Source organism: Urtica dioica, chromosome 4 (assembly GCF_054948205.1).
Source record: "Urtica dioica subsp. dioica isolate 48M chromosome 4, U.dioica_male_clone48M_v1_H2, whole genome shotgun sequence".
Taxonomy (NCBI): Eukaryota; Viridiplantae; Streptophyta; class Magnoliopsida; order Rosales; family Urticaceae; genus Urtica; species Urtica dioica.
The window spans coordinates 11,377,867-11,395,146 of NC_142759.1; the positions used below are offsets into that span (position 1 = coordinate 11,377,867).

The window sequence follows — 17,280 nt, forward strand, 5'->3', positions numbered from 1 at the left end:
GTCTGCAATGATCGCAGTAGGGGCGAGGTTTGCGAGGTTTCTCTGTTGAGACGCGGGCTGCAAGAACTTCGTCTCCATGTGTGGTGAGGGCGGACGAGTCTGAGGATGAGCCCGGAAGTGAGCTCGATTTGATAACTCCCAGCATGAGTTTCCTCTTGCTTTCCTCGTGTCTGACCGCGGAGAAGGCTTCACGGAGAGATTGTAGTGGTTTTGTACTAAGTATCCGACCTCTGACCTCATCAAGGTCTTGGTTGAGGCCGGATAGTAGTTTAAACACACATTTGGTCTCCACTATCCTGCGGTAGATTTTTGAGTCTTCGGAGCTGGTCCACTGGTGCTGTTCGTAGAGGTCGATCTTCTGCCATAGATGTGTGAGGGAGCTGAAGAACTGAGTAACATACATCTCTCCTTGACGTAGGTCGTGGAGAGTGTTCTCAATTTCAAACAGCTCGGACATATCTTCTGAGTTGGAGAAGATTTCTCTAGCTGCTTGCCAGATTTCTGCTGCCGTTCGGTAAAGGAGGAAGGTTTCTCCAATTTCGGGGAGCATAGAGTTTATGAGTCAGGACATCACCATGCTGTTTTCGGCCTTCCAACTCTTGAACGTCGGATCTTCGATCACAGGAGATGTGGCCACGCCTGTGAGATAGTCATCTTTACCTCGTCCCGATATGAACATGAGCACAGATTGGGACCACTGTAGGAAGTTGTGGCCATTGAGTTTGTGGCTCGTGATATGTTGGGAGAAGGATTCAGATTGCGACTGAGTGGGAGTGGTCTGAGTGGTGTTCATGGTGGTTGATTTTCCCTGCTCTGATACCATGTTGAAGTTTAGAGAGAGAGAGAGTCGAATCTAGAGATAAGATAAAGAAAGAGAGAATCGGAGAAGAGAGAGAGTGTTCCGAGACTTTGAATATTTCTTATATTTGATATTAATTTGTATCACCTATTTATACATATGGTGGGTACAAGAGAGAGTGTAATAAATACATGTGTAATAACTACTTCTAGGAAAAAGAGAATAATAAATATACACAGAGAGCAAGACATAGGAAATAACATGAGAAATAAATGCGACAATTTCCCATGTGGAATGAGTTCCAAGGAGAGGACTTCCGAGGCAAGCTCGACGAGGAATGGCGAGCTCGATGCGGAAGGGTGAGCTGACGAGCTCGACGCGGAAGGGCGAGCTGACGAGCTCGATTTCAACAGTTATCATTATGGCAAACCTTGTCAATCTCAATTTCAGTCCTTTGGACGTTATCGACTAAAACTACATACCATGAGAAATGGATGTAGAGATATATCTGGAATCATTGGGTCTGTTGGAAACACTATCTGATAAAACTACTTCGTCAAACATAGACAAGACAAAATCTTTTATTTCCTTCATCGACATCTTAAAAGTGAGTACCTTATTAATAGAGATAGAAGTGTACTCTGGAAGGAGCTGAAGAATAGATATTATCATAAGTAATGCTTCTTTTTTACCGTGACCAATGGGCCGCTCTACGGTTCCAGGATTTTGAAAACGTCAGCGAATACAATTTCAAGCTCGAATCAATAATTTGATGATTTTTAAATGTTGATTTTTCTTTTCCTTTGTTTGTGTTCTCCATGATTCATATTTTAAGTATCATTATTTTTTATTTTAAATAAATTACATATGAAACTATAAGACGTATATGTATAAGGGTAAAATAAGGTGTACATGAGATAAAATAGAGTCAATATCAATTAAAAATTAATAAAAAATATTTGTGAAATAATTATCTATATATTAAAGTATAATTTTATCATTTTAATTAAATAAACGGTACGAGACTATATTTTATAAAACTAAAGTTAAACTTTGGCGTAAACAGAAGGTATATATATTTGTCATTATAATTTATCTTTGTTTTATTATATTATTATATATGTTTTCGATTCCATGCCCTAGCTTAGTTTATCAGTCCCGTCTAACTCTTTCCCGCCCCTTTATTCTCCGACTCTCGCCCACTCACTCGCACGACCGACTCCGACGAGTTAGCGACTTTGAAACCCTTCCCTTCGCGTGCCAGCAAGATCTCCGACGAGCATAAGTGCAAAGGTCTGTGATTTACCTGCTTCCGTTTATCCGGGAAATCGAAAAAGCCCTGCAAGTTGAGGTTTTTGAACTCGAATTAGGTTTAGCAACCGATTCTGGTATCGAAATTGGTGTGATTATAGATTGTTATTCTGAAAGTTGTTGATGTGATTAACCGCGTAGGTGTTGTTCAGTTACAATGTCGGCAGTAAAGTCGCTCAGCGATTCTGGTCGTCGACGCTTTGTTGTAAGTTTGATTCTTGTTCGTTTTCGCGTATCTGTTTTCATTCAATCTTTTTATGGCTTAACATGTTTTCGTCTTCCGTTCTTTTGCAGTTTAAGAAACTCTCTCAGAGAATTGAAGAAATCGAGATTGATGTCCATCGTAACCTTCAAAAAGTAAAATCCGAGCCTTCTGATGGGTCTCAGGGTTCTTTTTTCCGGGATTGCCTCATGGAATGGAGGGTATGTATGCTTTTAACTGATAATCTATTTTCACGGTCTAGGGTTCTGTAATTAACAAAGTTTTTCTTTTATATTTTAATTTTGATTTTCGCCCACAATTTTTCGGGCTTAGAGAAGTTAAGCAGATTGTGTTGATCTCGTGGCAACTTTTGTGCGTGTCCTGTATATTTTTTTAGGATATTATAAAAGTTATATAAGACATTATTTTGACCGGAAGAGTTCTCTTTGTTTGTCAGGAATTGAATACAGCGGAAGATTTCATCTCTTACTACGAGGAGATGATACCCTTGGTGCAATCACTGGCCTCGGTGATACATCACAAGGACAAATTATTGTCGGAACTGTTTTCCAGATTACATATGAAGGCAACACTTTCTCTCGAGCCTATTCTCAGGTATGCTCTCGTGCCCCGAACTGACAATGAAATCTAAAATATTTGGTTTCCATGTGAGTTTACTACTAAGTATTCTGTTTCTCGTAAAAGAAAAAGCACAGAGTTTATTCTAACCACGAGTGGCAAGGGAAAATATAGCAGAGAACCAGTGAAATTCGTCCCAACATGCAAATCTTAAACAATTCAATATCCTAAAATTGATTCAAAGATCTTCTCTTAGTGATGAAACACAAGTATCCCTAGCATTTAAATTCTTTGGGACCTTTACCAATTTTTCTCTTTCATGTAAAAGTCCAATTTATGTTTCCTCTAATTACACCAATAAAATTTTAATACATTTTTTTTTAACTTATATTTTGAGATGGTTACATCCCTGTTTGTCAGTATTTCTCTGGTTAAACAATATTTGACCTTTTGTACATCCTATCTTCTACAGGCTAGTTGCGGCTCTATCTAGAGATTTGCCCAAGAAGGAATCCTTGGGGTAAGTTGAAACCTTATTGTTTCATTTGTTTCTTTTTGTGACGTATAGTTGACAGCTGGTGGAATTCTCGTCCTTGCTTTGTATAGCAAACTCTGTCGGTTGTCACACTCTTTTTACAACTCTCGCCATCTATTTCAATGTTTTTCGAATGACATATGTTAAATTGTTCCTGTAGTTTATTGCCAGACTTTGCAGAGAAATTACATGATCTACTCAAAAGTGGTGCAGATAGGGATCCCGAAATTGTCAAGCAGGTACATATTTTTGTTGCAAACTTTCCTGTTCATAGTCAAGTTTCTGATTTGGCTTGTGTCAATTTTCTTTTCGATGTGTTGTGAAATATGGCTAATGATTAATTGCATATGTGCAGATTTTTACTTCTTGGTCTTATATTATGATGTATCTTCAGAAATACCTCATAGACGAGCTTCCGAAAGTACTTAAGTAAGAATCTCTTATACTTTATGTTCAAGTAACGGTCTTCTTGGTTTTACAAATGATATAACCAAAACTTTGGCCTTTTAATTTAATGATTTTTACTTGCAAATCCCCGGTTTGATTCCCCCTGGATGCAACAATTGGGGCCACTGGGGTAGTCTCGCGGTCGATAATGCCAGGGCCTCGTGGATATTAGTCGGGTCTAACCCGGACACCACGGTTATCAAAAAAAAAAAAAAAAATAATGATTTTTACTTCAGTGAGATTTTCCCATTCAGACTCGTGTTAAGATAAAAATTCGCGGGAGCAATATCGTAATATAAAACCTAGGTTGCCAAACTATATTGTTCATCGATCACTTTAAGATGTTTTATATTCTGATTTAGTCTGGAATTGGACACTTGTAACATTTAAACTTTTGTAATCGTAAAGTCTTGTTCTCTTTAAAATAAAAAAAACCGTCTATTATAGGGAGTTCCAGGTCACCATCTTTCTTTAATCTTCTCTATTAGCTCCTTGGCCATTGCCAGACACCTCTTTTTATTAATAGACGGTTGTTTCAATCAATTATCATTTACACATTTTTTGTGTGTGTTCGTATTGAAGGGTTACAGCTACATTAAGGTACTACCCAAAAGAACATATCCAATTTTTTATGGCAGAGTCAGTATCATTCTTATTAAGGAATGCCTCTTCTGATCAGCTTAAACAAGGTATGCATGATAATCCTGGTATTGTTTGTTAGTTAATTGATTATAATACTATTAGCAAGTGCCACAAAGCTGATGACATCCTTTAGAAAGGGTGTTTGCCTATCATGCGTAACGTTTTATAGTCCGGTCTCTAACCCAAATCAGCATTGAAGGAAAACTCTGAAATTCATCACAATTTGCATCTATCATAAGGCTATATTAAAACTCTTATATCTTTTCCTCTCTTTTTAGAAGCTAAAATTGACAGTCTTGTGAAAGCAGGGGTTTGGAAGATCATGCGTGAAGTTGCAAAGAAACCTTCGGCAAACAGAAAGGATGGAGTGAGTACCTTACTTCGTTGTGTTATGAAAGGAACCTCATCAAGGTTCCATTCTAAAGGAGAGAAAGTACTGCAGTTCTTATTGAGTGATCCAGTATTAGGTCTCGACGATCAGTTTAGTAAAGGCAAGTATTCTTATCATAAATTTGTGGCAAACTATTGTACTATATGTTGTTCACTGCACTTTCTTCCACAGCCACTCCACAATTATTTTGCCTTTTTTTTATTTTCCGTCTTTTTCCATTATCTTTGATTAAGGTATTTAAATGAACAAAAAAGCATTCTGTACCACATATTAATAATATCTGAACTATTATCCCGTGACCATTGATATTTCTTGTTAATACGATATTACCGTGTGACCATTTGTCGATCTGTTTGTTTCTAAACCCCTTTTTCTTTCTCAGGCTCAAACACCATTGTTGATGTTCTGATTCTCACATTCGAAAAATTATGCGATGCTACGGATTCCGAAGAGCTAAGTTTAATGTGGAAATGCTTACAAGACAAAATCGACCTTTCTATAAAGAATAGACAGTTTATCCGATTAAATCATTTGTTATCACTGCTAGTAACTACGGTTCAGACTAATGGAAAAAAAGTTTCCGGTGAGTGATAGCTTGCTTTGTGTGTGTGTTATATATATTATATATATATATATTATATATATATATATATATATATTTATGAAGAGCTGTCTTTGTTTTTTCACATCCCAATATTTATTCGCTTTTCTTTATTGCTGCCACAATATTTCTAACTCACACTTGGATAATCAATATTGTTGGAAGGGTATTTGGCGATTTGATAAAATTCTTCTAAATGTATACCCTTTACGTATCATTTATTCAATTTTGATTCTGCTGTTCTTGGCCTATTGACTAATACTTTGCCATCTGTCACAGATTCTAGCTCTATGGTTAAAATCGTCACTATGCTTTTACAAACAACGTTATTGCCTTCCGACATTAAGGATAAGGTTCTACAGCTGATGCTATGCACTCTGGATGTGCTGCAAAATCACAAAAAAACCATCACTTGCTGCTCTCAGTGGACTCCAGTATTTGAATTTCAAAGTTTAAGGTGTGTTTTTTATAATTTAAAATTTTGGTATGGGTTTTTTTTTTCTCATTTGTACTGACTATTTAGTGTTTTAAAATTCAGTTTGTTGAAATTTGTCGAGAAACTTTTACAGAAGGACCAATCAGTAGTGAGCTTCTTCAAAACTAATATATTAAGGTAATTCGCAGTTGCATGATAATTTACCGGGGATTTTTTCGGGTTGTTGTACGCATTATTTTTATATATATATATAACTCTACCTCTCCCTTGTATCAATTTTTTACTGCTAACTCTTTTTTTGTAACATATTTGTAATTTCAGCACCATGATTGACTTGATAGAGATATCACCAGAAGAACTACCACAAGAAGAAGTAGTGCACCTATTGCATTCTCTATTTGAAAAACAAAGCAGTAAAGAAAGCACCGTCATAGATGGGCTTTCTGAAGAGAGACTTCTCAAGATTCAGGGGTTTCTGCGAGGTGGTGTCCGAAAGGGAATAGAGGAGATAAATGCATCGATGCATGTGACTAACTTGAAACTGCTATGGGGAATAGTGAGATGTGCTCCATTTTTGTTAGACACCAAAGAAGATTCATTCCTGGTGATGGATTTGATTGATTGCATCGATCGACTCCTTACGATCGAATCTGGTACTTCTCTCTCTCTCTCTCTCTCTCTCTCATATCCTATTATTAAATACCAGTTAAAAATTAAATCTGTGTGGCCAAAACCAAGTTAGTGAACATGGTTCATGGAGAGACCTTTAGCGTACAAATTCTGCAAGTCTTCTAAGCCAAACCTAATATCACATAATCCACTCTCCCTTGTATTAACTTTAGCTGAATGTATTGCTTTTGATCTTCTGCATATAGAAAGCATGTATGTGATTAAATTCTGTACGATGATACGCTTTATTGGGTTATTTTTATCTTTTAACAACAATTTCTGTGTTTCATGTTTCGCATCTGTTTGTTGCTGTCAGTATGTTTGTCATTGTCAATCTTCATTTTATGCTCCCTTTTGTATAGCTTACTATTATCAGCTCGGATTTTTAAGGTAGTGGTTCTAAACTCTCATCTCTCATTATTCTTCCAGATATGGTTTCGGGCGTTCCTAAAACTACGTGGCAAAGCATAATTGGAGCTGCTCTTATTTCACATACCAAATTGGGTAGATTTGCAGAAACTAGCAAGGTTCTACGTCTTGCAAGCAGTCATAGATCTAGTTTGCAAGTAATATCCGCAGCTGCTGATTTTTTGGATTCGGTATATGGGTAAGATAATATACATATTGAAGTGTTATAAAGTTGATACCTTCACTCATGTATCACAGTATGTTGCGGAGTAAGTAATATCACTCACTTCGTAAATTACAGGCCAAAGACGGAATCAGACTGTACTTCTCAAACGTATCCTGAAGAGCTTAAAAAAGATAAATTGCCAGAGGCTTTAGGTGATTTTCATTATAATATGTGCCACCCAGAGAAGGAGCTTCGTGTTGCCACTCTTAGATTACTCTGTCACTATGAGCCTCTGATTTGCGACAGTTCCACCGAGGATCATCAGCGTGCTAAGAAAAGAAGGAAAACTGAAATCCCTCAGAATGCTGAATCAGAATCAGAGTCCTATGGGAGCTCCGATGTATGACAATAATTTTTTTTTGTTTTTTTTTTTTGTTCGAGTTGTATCTAGTGGATCAGATTAGTTACTGATTCTATTTTTTTATACATCAGGTTTTGCAGTGTCTCCTCTGTATTGAGACAATCCCTCTTTCTGTCTCATCAACCAGAAGAATGACCTTGTTGATCTCTAGATTAGCCGTCTCTGCTCCAAGGATAGCCGAAGCTTATGTGCCTTCTGTCTTGAGCGCAATGATCGGTATCTTTTATAACCGTTTTAGTGACCTTGGGACTCCAACCTCCGAGTGCCTTTCGGCTTTGGTAAGTCGCCACGGGACATCGGCGTTGAAAATATTCGTAAATCATTTTGAGGAGATTCTTTCAAGATTCCAGGCATTGAGTGGTCAACGAGATAATATGAACGTCACTGGCTCTCCAAAATGTAGTGGTATGATATAAATATCCTTTTTTTTTTTACTTTACCAGTTAGTCTTGTTCTAATCTAGGATGTAAAGATAGAAAGTTTTAAGCTTTGTCTTTATGGTACAGAGTAGATCAGCGCACATCCTCCTTTTGTCTTTATTTTTATTAATATGTTTACCCTATTCTTAAAATAGTTTTAAAAAAGATCCTAGGATAAGAAGTTCATTTTCTGATAGTTCCAGTGATATAGCTGGAAAATGCAAAGACCAAGTCTATATTCACATTATTTATGGTTTCTACTTTCAATTAGATTTCAGTCATCTACTCCACAGATTCCTAAAGTGCAGATTATTTTTATTTTTTACTTTATCAGGTGTCGAGAAACGATTTATGTTGTACACCTGTCCTGCTTCTGATGCCACGCCGTTGAAATCAGTATTATGCTTGTTGCTCCAAACTTTGCAAGGGATTCAGAAGGTAGTTGATTCGCAGTCCCTTATTGTACCCGTGTTTTTAAAATTTTTGGGGTACGATGGGGAAAAGCCTACGAGGTAAAAAGTTTCCCTTTCTGTTTTTTTTTTTTAAATTTTTAATTTTTTTTTTTATGCTCTTTAAAATTGAATATGCGCCTCTCTCTAATTTTTCACTGTAGGGATTGTGAAAAGCATATAGGGTAAAATATCACCTTTTCTGTTTGTATTTGCTTCTTCTTTTTATGCTTGTTTCTCTAAAATCTAACATTTACGTTTTTTAATTTTTCACTGTAGGGTGGGATCATTCGATTCCCTTATTTGTAGAGGAAAAGAGTGGAAGAGCATCCTCAAAGAATGGTTAACTTTGCTGACATTGATGAAGAACATTAGGTCTAATGATCAGAATGAGTTCCTTCAAGAAGTACTTGAAAATAGGTTTGTATCAAGTAAAGTTGGAAAATCACTTATTTTGATCTCCTCGTAGAGATGCATGACTGACTGATATTATTTGGTGTTCATTCTAGGTTTCTCGATGACATTGATCCTGAGGTACAAATGAAGGTCCTTGATTGCTTACTAAATTGGAGCAATAAATCTCTGGCACGATATGGTCAGCATCTGAAAAAATTGATAAGCTTCAGCAGTTCCAGAGATGAGCTAACTACGTGGAGTTTGTCCAGAGAGTCCAAGCTTATTGACGAGATTGACAGACGAAAGCTCATCCCTATCGTCATCCGAGTTTTGATGCCGAAAGTCAGAAAGTTGAAGAAACACTCTTCTCGAGAGGTGCATTTCTACCTAATTTTGAATATGTATTCGGCTTGATTTTTCTGCCTTAGTTTTATGCATGTATTTGGTGATACAAGTTCATATTCAAACCATTTTGTTTTGACCTGTGTTCATGGGATATTTCATTTTAATCAGGATGAGAGTGTAAATTTTCGGAAGGCGGTTCTTGCTTATGTAGCTCAACTTGACGTTGAAGAGCTCCCACTTTTCTTTGCGTTGTTGATAAAGCACTTGGGGATTGTTCAAGAAAAGAGTGACAATACATTTGACTGGCTTTGGACTTCCTCAGGATGTTCCAAAAAGATCTTTCAAGCCTCCGATTTTGCAAAATATTTCACTGCTGATAGAATAGAAGATCTCTCTTGGAATACAAGAAGTGGATTTCTCCATGGGATTGATGATCTTCTCGGAGTTTTTGATGAACAGCGCGTCAAGCCTTTTCTTAAGTTTTTACTGGGATCTGTCGTCCGGATATTGGGAAGTTGCTGTTCAACTCTGGAAGCTGCGTTGGAAGCAAAAAATAAAAAAACTACGGAAGCTGCGAAAGATGAAAGTAATTTGGATGGCACTCAAGTTTCCACTGCTACTGTGGAGGAAAAAGAAAGTGCAAATAGGAAAATGTTCCAGGTAATTGCATTACTTTCATATATATATATATATATATATAGAGAGAGAGAGAGAGAGAAATAATTTATTAGAAAATAATTTTTCTGCCGTTTTATTTCTTTTAGTTGGGCATGTGCATGTATTAAATTTTAATTAATTAATTAATTGTTTTTAAATGAAGTTAATTATCAACATATTTATACTGAATGTCAACCTATATTCACCCGTGTAACACCAGGTCTTTAAATTGTCACCACTTTCCTAATTATGCTTTGTATGTTGTGTTTTTTTCGCGTTTGATAAATTACTTGCAATAGCTGAACTGCAGCTTTGCTTTTGAAATTTTTATTCATATAAACTGACAATTGGTGTTTCATTTGTGCAGACCTCCCCAGATCCGAAGAAATCTAAGGAACTAAGGTCCCTTTGCTTGAAGATCGTCTCTAATGTTCTCAACAAGTACGAAGACTGCGATTTTGGTGATGATTTCTGGGACCTTTTCTTCACGTCCGTGAAACCTTTGGTCGACAGCTTCAAGCAGGAGGCTTCTAGCAGTGAAAAGCCAAGTTCACTTTTCGCTTGCTTTGTTGCCATGAGTCGATGTCCGAAACTTATTTCACTGCTGCATAGACAAAATAGTCTCGTCCCCGACATATTTGCAATTCTCACTGTTTCCTCTGCATCTGAATCTATTTTGAGATACGTTTTCAATTTTATTGAAAATCTGTTGACAAACGATAGTGCGTTGGATGGTGATGACCATGATGCAAGGACAGTTGTACTTTTGAACCTTGAGACACTTACTGATAGCTTGCACAAATTTTTCAACACCGAAAGTGCGAGTAAAAGGTATAACTATTATGCGTTGCCATTTCATCTTAACAGTTTAGGTTCCTTCCATAATAGTTGAACTCTGGTATTTGAATATTTGATCATTGATGGCTTTACTTTTACTGTCTCAATATCTCAGGAAATTTGTCAAGTGCCCAGGAGAGACTGAAAGAAGAGTTTTTAAATTATTAGCCAAGTATATTACGAATCCGAATACAGCACGGAAATTCATGGATATTCTGCTTCCATTCGTAGCAAACGGCACACAGAATCCTGGTATATATTTGATACTTTTTTAGATGTATTTACTCTTTATAAACAACTTTCTTGATACTCAAGGTTTAAATATTCATCCTTGCAGATGTTTGCTGTGAAATAGTACAAATCATACAGGGTATAATACCAATCTTGGGAAGTGAAGTCACAACAACAGTCCTGAATTCAATATCTCCACTTTTTGTCTCCGTTGATCGTGATATGCGGCGTTTTCTCTGCAATCTTCTCGACACTGTCGCTCAAGTCGATCCTTCCATAAGAGACATGGTATAACATTTTATTCGTAATCTAGGAAATTTACTTATTTCTTATCACCAGAGAGTAGTTAGTCTAGTGGTCAGGCCCTTGGTTCATCTCCAAGAGATCCTAGGTTCAAGCCTCTCAGAAGGTACCCACCTAGCAATTGCCAGCGTTTCCGTTTCTCCAAATGTTATGGGGTTGAGTGGGGAACCTAGGGACTAAACCCTAGGTTTATATATTTATTATAATGGGTTCCTTATGGTTGCAAGTTTTTCAAAGCCTGTTTATTTTTCTTAATGCAGACAAATTATCTTCGGGACTTGAACGCAACCTCTGAAATTGAAGTGGGCGGTCTCGATTACGACAGGATAATCGAAACTTATGAGAAAATCAATGTCGATTTCTTCTCCTCTGCCCACGAAGATCAGACGCTGCTCATTCTGTCGCACTGTGTCTTTGACATGTCGACTGATGAGCTCATACTGAGGCAGAGCGCTTATAGGTTGCTTCTTTCGTTTGTGGAATTCGCCGCGGCTTTGCTAAATGGCACTGTGAATAATTGTAAGAGCTGGACGTCAGAGTCTATTATGCGCTTTGCGAGGATGTTTCTCCTAAAGCATATGGGCAGTGCAATGAAGGGTGAAGACACTGTTAAAAGAGTGAGTGCTCTTATTTAGCCTGTCTTATGATGTGTATGAGAAGAAACACAACAATATTTTGTATGTACAACATTCTATTCATATTTTACAATCTCGCTATTATTAATTGTGATTCTTTGTGTAACTCTATCTCATTTTAGGAATGGATTAACTTGCTGCGAGAAATGGTGTTGAAGCTTCCGAGTGTAGAAAACCTCAATTACTTGAAGCCTCTTTGTGATGAAGATGTTGAAATAGATTTTTTCAACAATATCATTCACTTGCAGGTGAGATCTATGTTACAACCTTTATGTACGCAATGCTTTTAGTACATGAAAAAGGGTAAATTTTGTATGTAAATATATATATGTATATATTTTAATCAACTGGCCATCAGCTTTCTGTTTTTTTGTTGTTTGTTGCAATCAGTTGTCTTGTTCAGGTAGTATTCTGTTTGTACCCTCTTAAAAGATAATTGATATTTTTTCATTCTGGGATGTATGTTGATAACCTTTCATGATTGAGATGATGAACAATTTTGAGTGACTGTCGAACAAATCATAGATTCATTCTCTTTTTCGTTTTTTTTTTTTTTTTGCAGAGGCATAGAAGAGCTAGAGCGTTGTTGCGCTTCAGGAATCTCATCGATTCATGCTTTATGGCAGAGGTAGTGTTTCTGCTTATTTCATTTTGGTTAACGCCCCTCTTTAACCTCGACGCTAATTTTATATGTGTATGCATGTGTGTGTGTTTCAGAGAATAATGAGTAATGTCTTTCTACCACTCTTTTTCGACATGCTTTTTCAAGTACAAGATGGGAAAGGAGAACATGTTAGAAATTCATGTATAGACGCCATATCTTCAATCTCTTCACAAATGAGATGGGAATCTTATTTCTCTCTGCTAATGAGATGCTTCAATGAGGTTAACTTGCATCCAGATAAGCAGAAGATATTACTACGGTTGATTTGCTCCATTCTGGACCAATTTCATATTTCCATCGCCATAGACTCTTCTGAGAACATATCTGCTTCACGTACTACTGATTCTTTAATTACATTACGCAAGTGTACTACTTCACGCACACCAATCGAGATACAAGCTTCTCTTCAGAAAGTCGTGCTTCCGAAGATTCGAAAGATACTCGATAGCGATTCCGATAGGATAAATGTTAACATCAGCCTCGCGGCGCTCAAAATATTGAAGCTTCTTCCGGAAGATGTAATGAATTCACAGCTTCCCAGTATCATCCACAGAATTTCAAACTTCCTGAAGAATCGTATGGAAAGCTTCCGTGACGAAGCTAGGTCTGCCTTGGCTTCTTGTTTGAAGGAGCTCGGGGTACAATATTTGCAGTTCATAGTAAATGTTATGCGGAGTACATTGAAGAGAGGTTATGAACTACATGTGTTGGGATACTCATTGCATTTCATTCTGTCCAAGTTACTCATGACTCCAGTCAGTGGCAAGTTGGATTACTGCTTGGACGATCTCTTGGCTGTAGTGGAGAACGATATTCTTGGAGAAGTTGCCGAGGAGAAAGAAGTGGACAAAATCGCTTCGAAAATGAAGGAGACCAGGAAGTTGAAATCCTTTGAAACACTGAAGTTGATTGCGCAGAACATTACTTTCAAGACCCATGCTTTAAAAGTCCTTTCCCCTGTCACGTCTCAGTTGCAGAAGCCTATGACATCAAAAATAAAAACGAAGTTGGAAAGCATGTTGAGTAACATAGCTGCCGGTATTGAATCGAATTCTTCTGCTGATCAGAAAGACTTGTTCATCTTTTTATATGGCCTCTTGGAAGATGGAATTAATAAAGAGCGAGGCAAGGATGACAATTCGTTGAAACCCAGTGGTTTTCGAGTCAAAGGTGCTAAGATGCTGTCCTCGATACTCATTATGGTATTTGCTCTCCGAATACTGCATAAAAGTATCAAGTCTGTCGCGAGAGATGATCTAGAAGTGTTACCGATGCTTGATCCTTTCGTCCAACTTCTAGGAAAGTGCCTAAATTCCAGGCACGAGGATGTTTTATCTGCTACTTTTAGATGCATAACTCCGCTGCTAAGATTTCCTTTGCCTTCCATAGAATCCCATGTTGATCAAATAAAGAGAGCTCTGTTTGACATTGCTCAGAGTTCAGTGGATGCCAGCAGTTTTCTTGTTCAGTCTTGTCTCAAACTGTTGACCGTGCTTCTGGGAGGAACTAAAGCTACTCTTTCTTCCGGCGAGCTACACTCATTGATTCAGCTTCCAATATTTGCCGATCTACAAAGAAATCCTTCTTTTGTTGCCCTCTCTCTTTTATATGCAGTGGTCAACCGCAAGCTAGTTGTTCCCGAGATATACGATCTGGTAATTGTTGTTGCGGAGATGATGGTGACAAGTCAAGATAAAAACATAAAGACCAAGTGTAGCAAGATTTTACTGCGCTTTTTGCTCGATTATAATCTTTCGGAAAAACGTCTGCAACAACATTTGAAGCTTCTTAAATCCAATCTCGGGCAAGTATTTATTACCCACTCGCCATTCTTTTAAAATTCAATATTTTGTAATAAATTTTGGAACTGACTTATAATGGTATGATTTGTAATTCAGGTATAAACATGCAGATGGAAGAATATCTGTGCTTAAAATGATTCGAACAATTATCATTAAGTTCCCGACAAGTGTATTGGATGATCAATCGCAGGATCTATTTATGCATTTGGTTATAAGTTTGACTAATGACCAGGATAAGGATGTTCGTTCCAAGACGGGGACAGCTATAAAGACTCTTGCTTGCAACATAAGTCCACATAAAACCACTGCAATCATAAATTACACCATTGATCTGTATCTCTCTAGTGGGTCAATAGTAAGGGCTTCTGCGGCACAGGTAAATTTTTCTGAGCTGATCTTTTTTCCCAATCTAAAGCGTACATAGTCAATAACTTTAAAATTACTAGTTCTGTATAGGATAAGGAATCTAGTATAAGAATAGTAGATCATTATTTTATTGTCTAATACAATTCTCATAGATCACGGGAACACATGAAAGTATAAGAAAAACGCAACATAAATACTGCTGGCTGATAATTTCGGTTTTTTTCATTTTTCTACAGGTCTTGGGGATATTGGTTGAAGATAATAAAGGAAAGGAATTTCAAAAGTATGACTGCAGGGTGCTATTAAAGAAAGAGCATATCTGCAAGGTATTGCCAACGGTCAAGGATATTTGTTCTTCTGCTGTAAAAGATTTGAAGAATACGACTCTGGATAATTCCGACGAGGCTGGTTCCTCTTGGAAGGCAGCATATTACTCATTGATTATGCTGGAGAAAATTCTCAAAGAGTTTGGTGATTTATTCTTTCAGGAGGTTCTCGAGGTATGTAAAGTTATTTAATCATCATACCAAAATGGAAAAATAATGGCTGAACACGACCATTGATTGTGGGACTGTATGGTATAAATAATTAAAAATCTTTATATTAATCATAATGAACGTTTGCTACATAATAGTTTACATACTTATTTTTTCGGTCTTTTTACTTAATTGTTCAATTTTCACGTCTTCTAAACTACATGGCTGGATAATATATAGGAAGATATATGGAAAGAAATATGCAATCTTCTATTGCATCCGCGCGTATGGTTACGAGACGTTTCAAATCGCCTTGTGAAAATGTACTTCTCTGCCGCTAAGGAGAAGGGAATACCCTACGTCACAACACCGAGCAGTCTGTTCAAGATTGCTTCTTCGCTATGTTACCAGCTTAAGGTCAAAGTTGAAGATTCTGCGAGTGGCCCGATAATCCACAATCTCATTTTCGCGCTTCACGAGGTTCATACTTCGCTGGGTCAACTAGACGACGGTCAGGCGGGTGTGCTTTTGCTAGAAGCGGCCAAGTTGCTCGACTCTGGGAAAGGAAAAGAACGCTTGATCTTGTCTCTAACTTCCGACGGACTTGAGAAAAACGACGATGGGCATTCCAAGGACGTTAGGGATAGGCTTATCCCCTACTTGATTAAAAAGATGGGAAAAATTGCTATCCAAATGGAGTTTGTTCAGGTTTGTGTCGTGATTCATTTGGTTTGACCTTTTTTTGTTTGTTTTTCAAAGTCTAGTAAAGCCTGAAATACGCTGTACTATGATTGCTTCATTGCAGATGAAGATTGTCTTCGAATGTTTCCGCGAGTTTTGTTCCAAAATCAGCGAGAAAGATCGTCGCGGCTATGCATATGATATCCTGCTTCCTTTGTATAAAGTTTGCGAAGGATTTACTGGACAGGAAATCACTGGTGAGTTATTCTCCTTAAAACTCAGGTCTACTCTTCATGTACCACTTTTTCTTATCCAAAATATTATTTGAGCACATGGTGAGTCTATTAAAATCTTGAAAAAGTCACAAATACATCCCTCATTGGTTATCTCGACTCACTTTTTGCCCATCCGTTGCAAGTTTTTAATATACAAATGTATCATCTCCACCCCTTCATTTTTTCTTAATTTTTTTTAAACCAAAAATTTAGTTTTGCGAAATGTCGGGGTTTAGGTATGAATTTTCGGAGTAAGTTTTAGGGGTAGATATTTATAACGAGTGAACAAAATGATAAACTTGGATGTTAATGTGGCCTTGTTTTATTCGTCTCGCAGATGAAATGAAGGAATTAGCAGAGAGAGTTACGAAGAGCATACGGGAAAAGATGGACGAGTCGTACGTGAGGGTTTTGAGTGAGATCAGGAAAACGTTGAAGGAGAAACGGGACAAGAGGAAACAAGCAGAGAAGATTATGGCGGTCGTGGATCCCATGCGAAATGCCAAGCGCAAACTGAGGATCGCTGAAAAGCATCGCGCCCATAAGAAAAGGAAGATTACCATGAAGTTCAGACGATGGACATAAACCCTTTACTCCTTTAATAAGTGGATGATGAGGTTTAAGAGAGGTTAGGTGTGTATATAAATATATTTATAGAGTAGACCCATATGATGGTTCTATTTCAAACCCATCAAATTTTGACTATTTTATTTACTGCCTCATACGATGTATCTGTTTCAGACCCATCAAATTTTGACATATTTTGTACCTTGTACTTGCTCAAGTAACAAGCTATAGTCTAATTTATTTATTGGTGATGATTTCTTCCTATCCTTTATAATTGTATTTCTTATTTATTGGAGAGTTTTTTTCCCCAAGGTCAAATGAAAAACTAAATAATAAAATAAAATTGCTAGGGGATTATATATGAAATCTATCTATTAATTATTTGAATGAATAAATATGGAACGCGGATATCAACTTCATCTTGATCTTTTCAATCTAAGTAATTACGTAAAATTTAAAGGCAGAGGTAACTTGCAAGTCATAATTGTGTACGTGTATGCAAGTGTGTTGACACTGTCACATAATAAATAGTAAGATTTTTAATTTGCGAACAGATTAAAATCTAGTTTT

At 37.1% G+C, this 17,280-nt stretch overlaps 1 protein-coding gene across 2 annotated transcripts; it reads left to right on the top strand.

Moving 5' to 3' along the window:
* Window positions 1-1,912: 1,912 nt before the first annotated feature.
* LOC149400404 (ARM repeat superfamily protein) lies at window positions 1,913-16,998 on the top strand. 2 transcript variants are annotated; one of them, XM_089611221.1, is made up of 33 exons: window positions 1,913-2,092; window positions 2,252-2,315; window positions 2,405-2,533; window positions 2,770-2,927; window positions 3,364-3,411; window positions 3,587-3,665; window positions 3,782-3,855; window positions 4,456-4,562; window positions 4,824-5,006; window positions 5,289-5,489; window positions 5,787-5,964; window positions 6,046-6,120; window positions 6,265-6,596; window positions 7,042-7,219; window positions 7,322-7,586; window positions 7,679-8,012; window positions 8,361-8,538; window positions 8,640-8,660; window positions 8,755-8,895; window positions 8,985-9,246; window positions 9,385-9,876; window positions 10,241-10,704; window positions 10,826-10,962; window positions 11,048-11,229; window positions 11,505-11,861; window positions 12,002-12,127; window positions 12,442-12,507; window positions 12,597-14,347; window positions 14,442-14,721; window positions 14,948-15,211; window positions 15,428-15,895; window positions 15,993-16,125; window positions 16,481-16,998. In XM_089611221.1, exons 2-33 carry the CDS (start codon window positions 2,268-2,270, stop codon window positions 16,726-16,728), a joined length of 7,959 nt encoding a protein of 2,652 aa, XP_089467347.1. In that variant the 5' UTR covers window positions 1,913-2,092; window positions 2,252-2,267; the 3' UTR covers window positions 16,729-16,998. The 2 variants fall into 2 exon arrangements, with proteins under 2 accessions (XP_089467347.1, XP_089467348.1); XM_089611222.1 differs by lacking the exon at window positions 8,640-8,660 and having other exon boundaries at window positions 16,481-16,997.
* The last annotated feature ends 282 nt before the right edge of the window (window positions 16,999-17,280 follow it).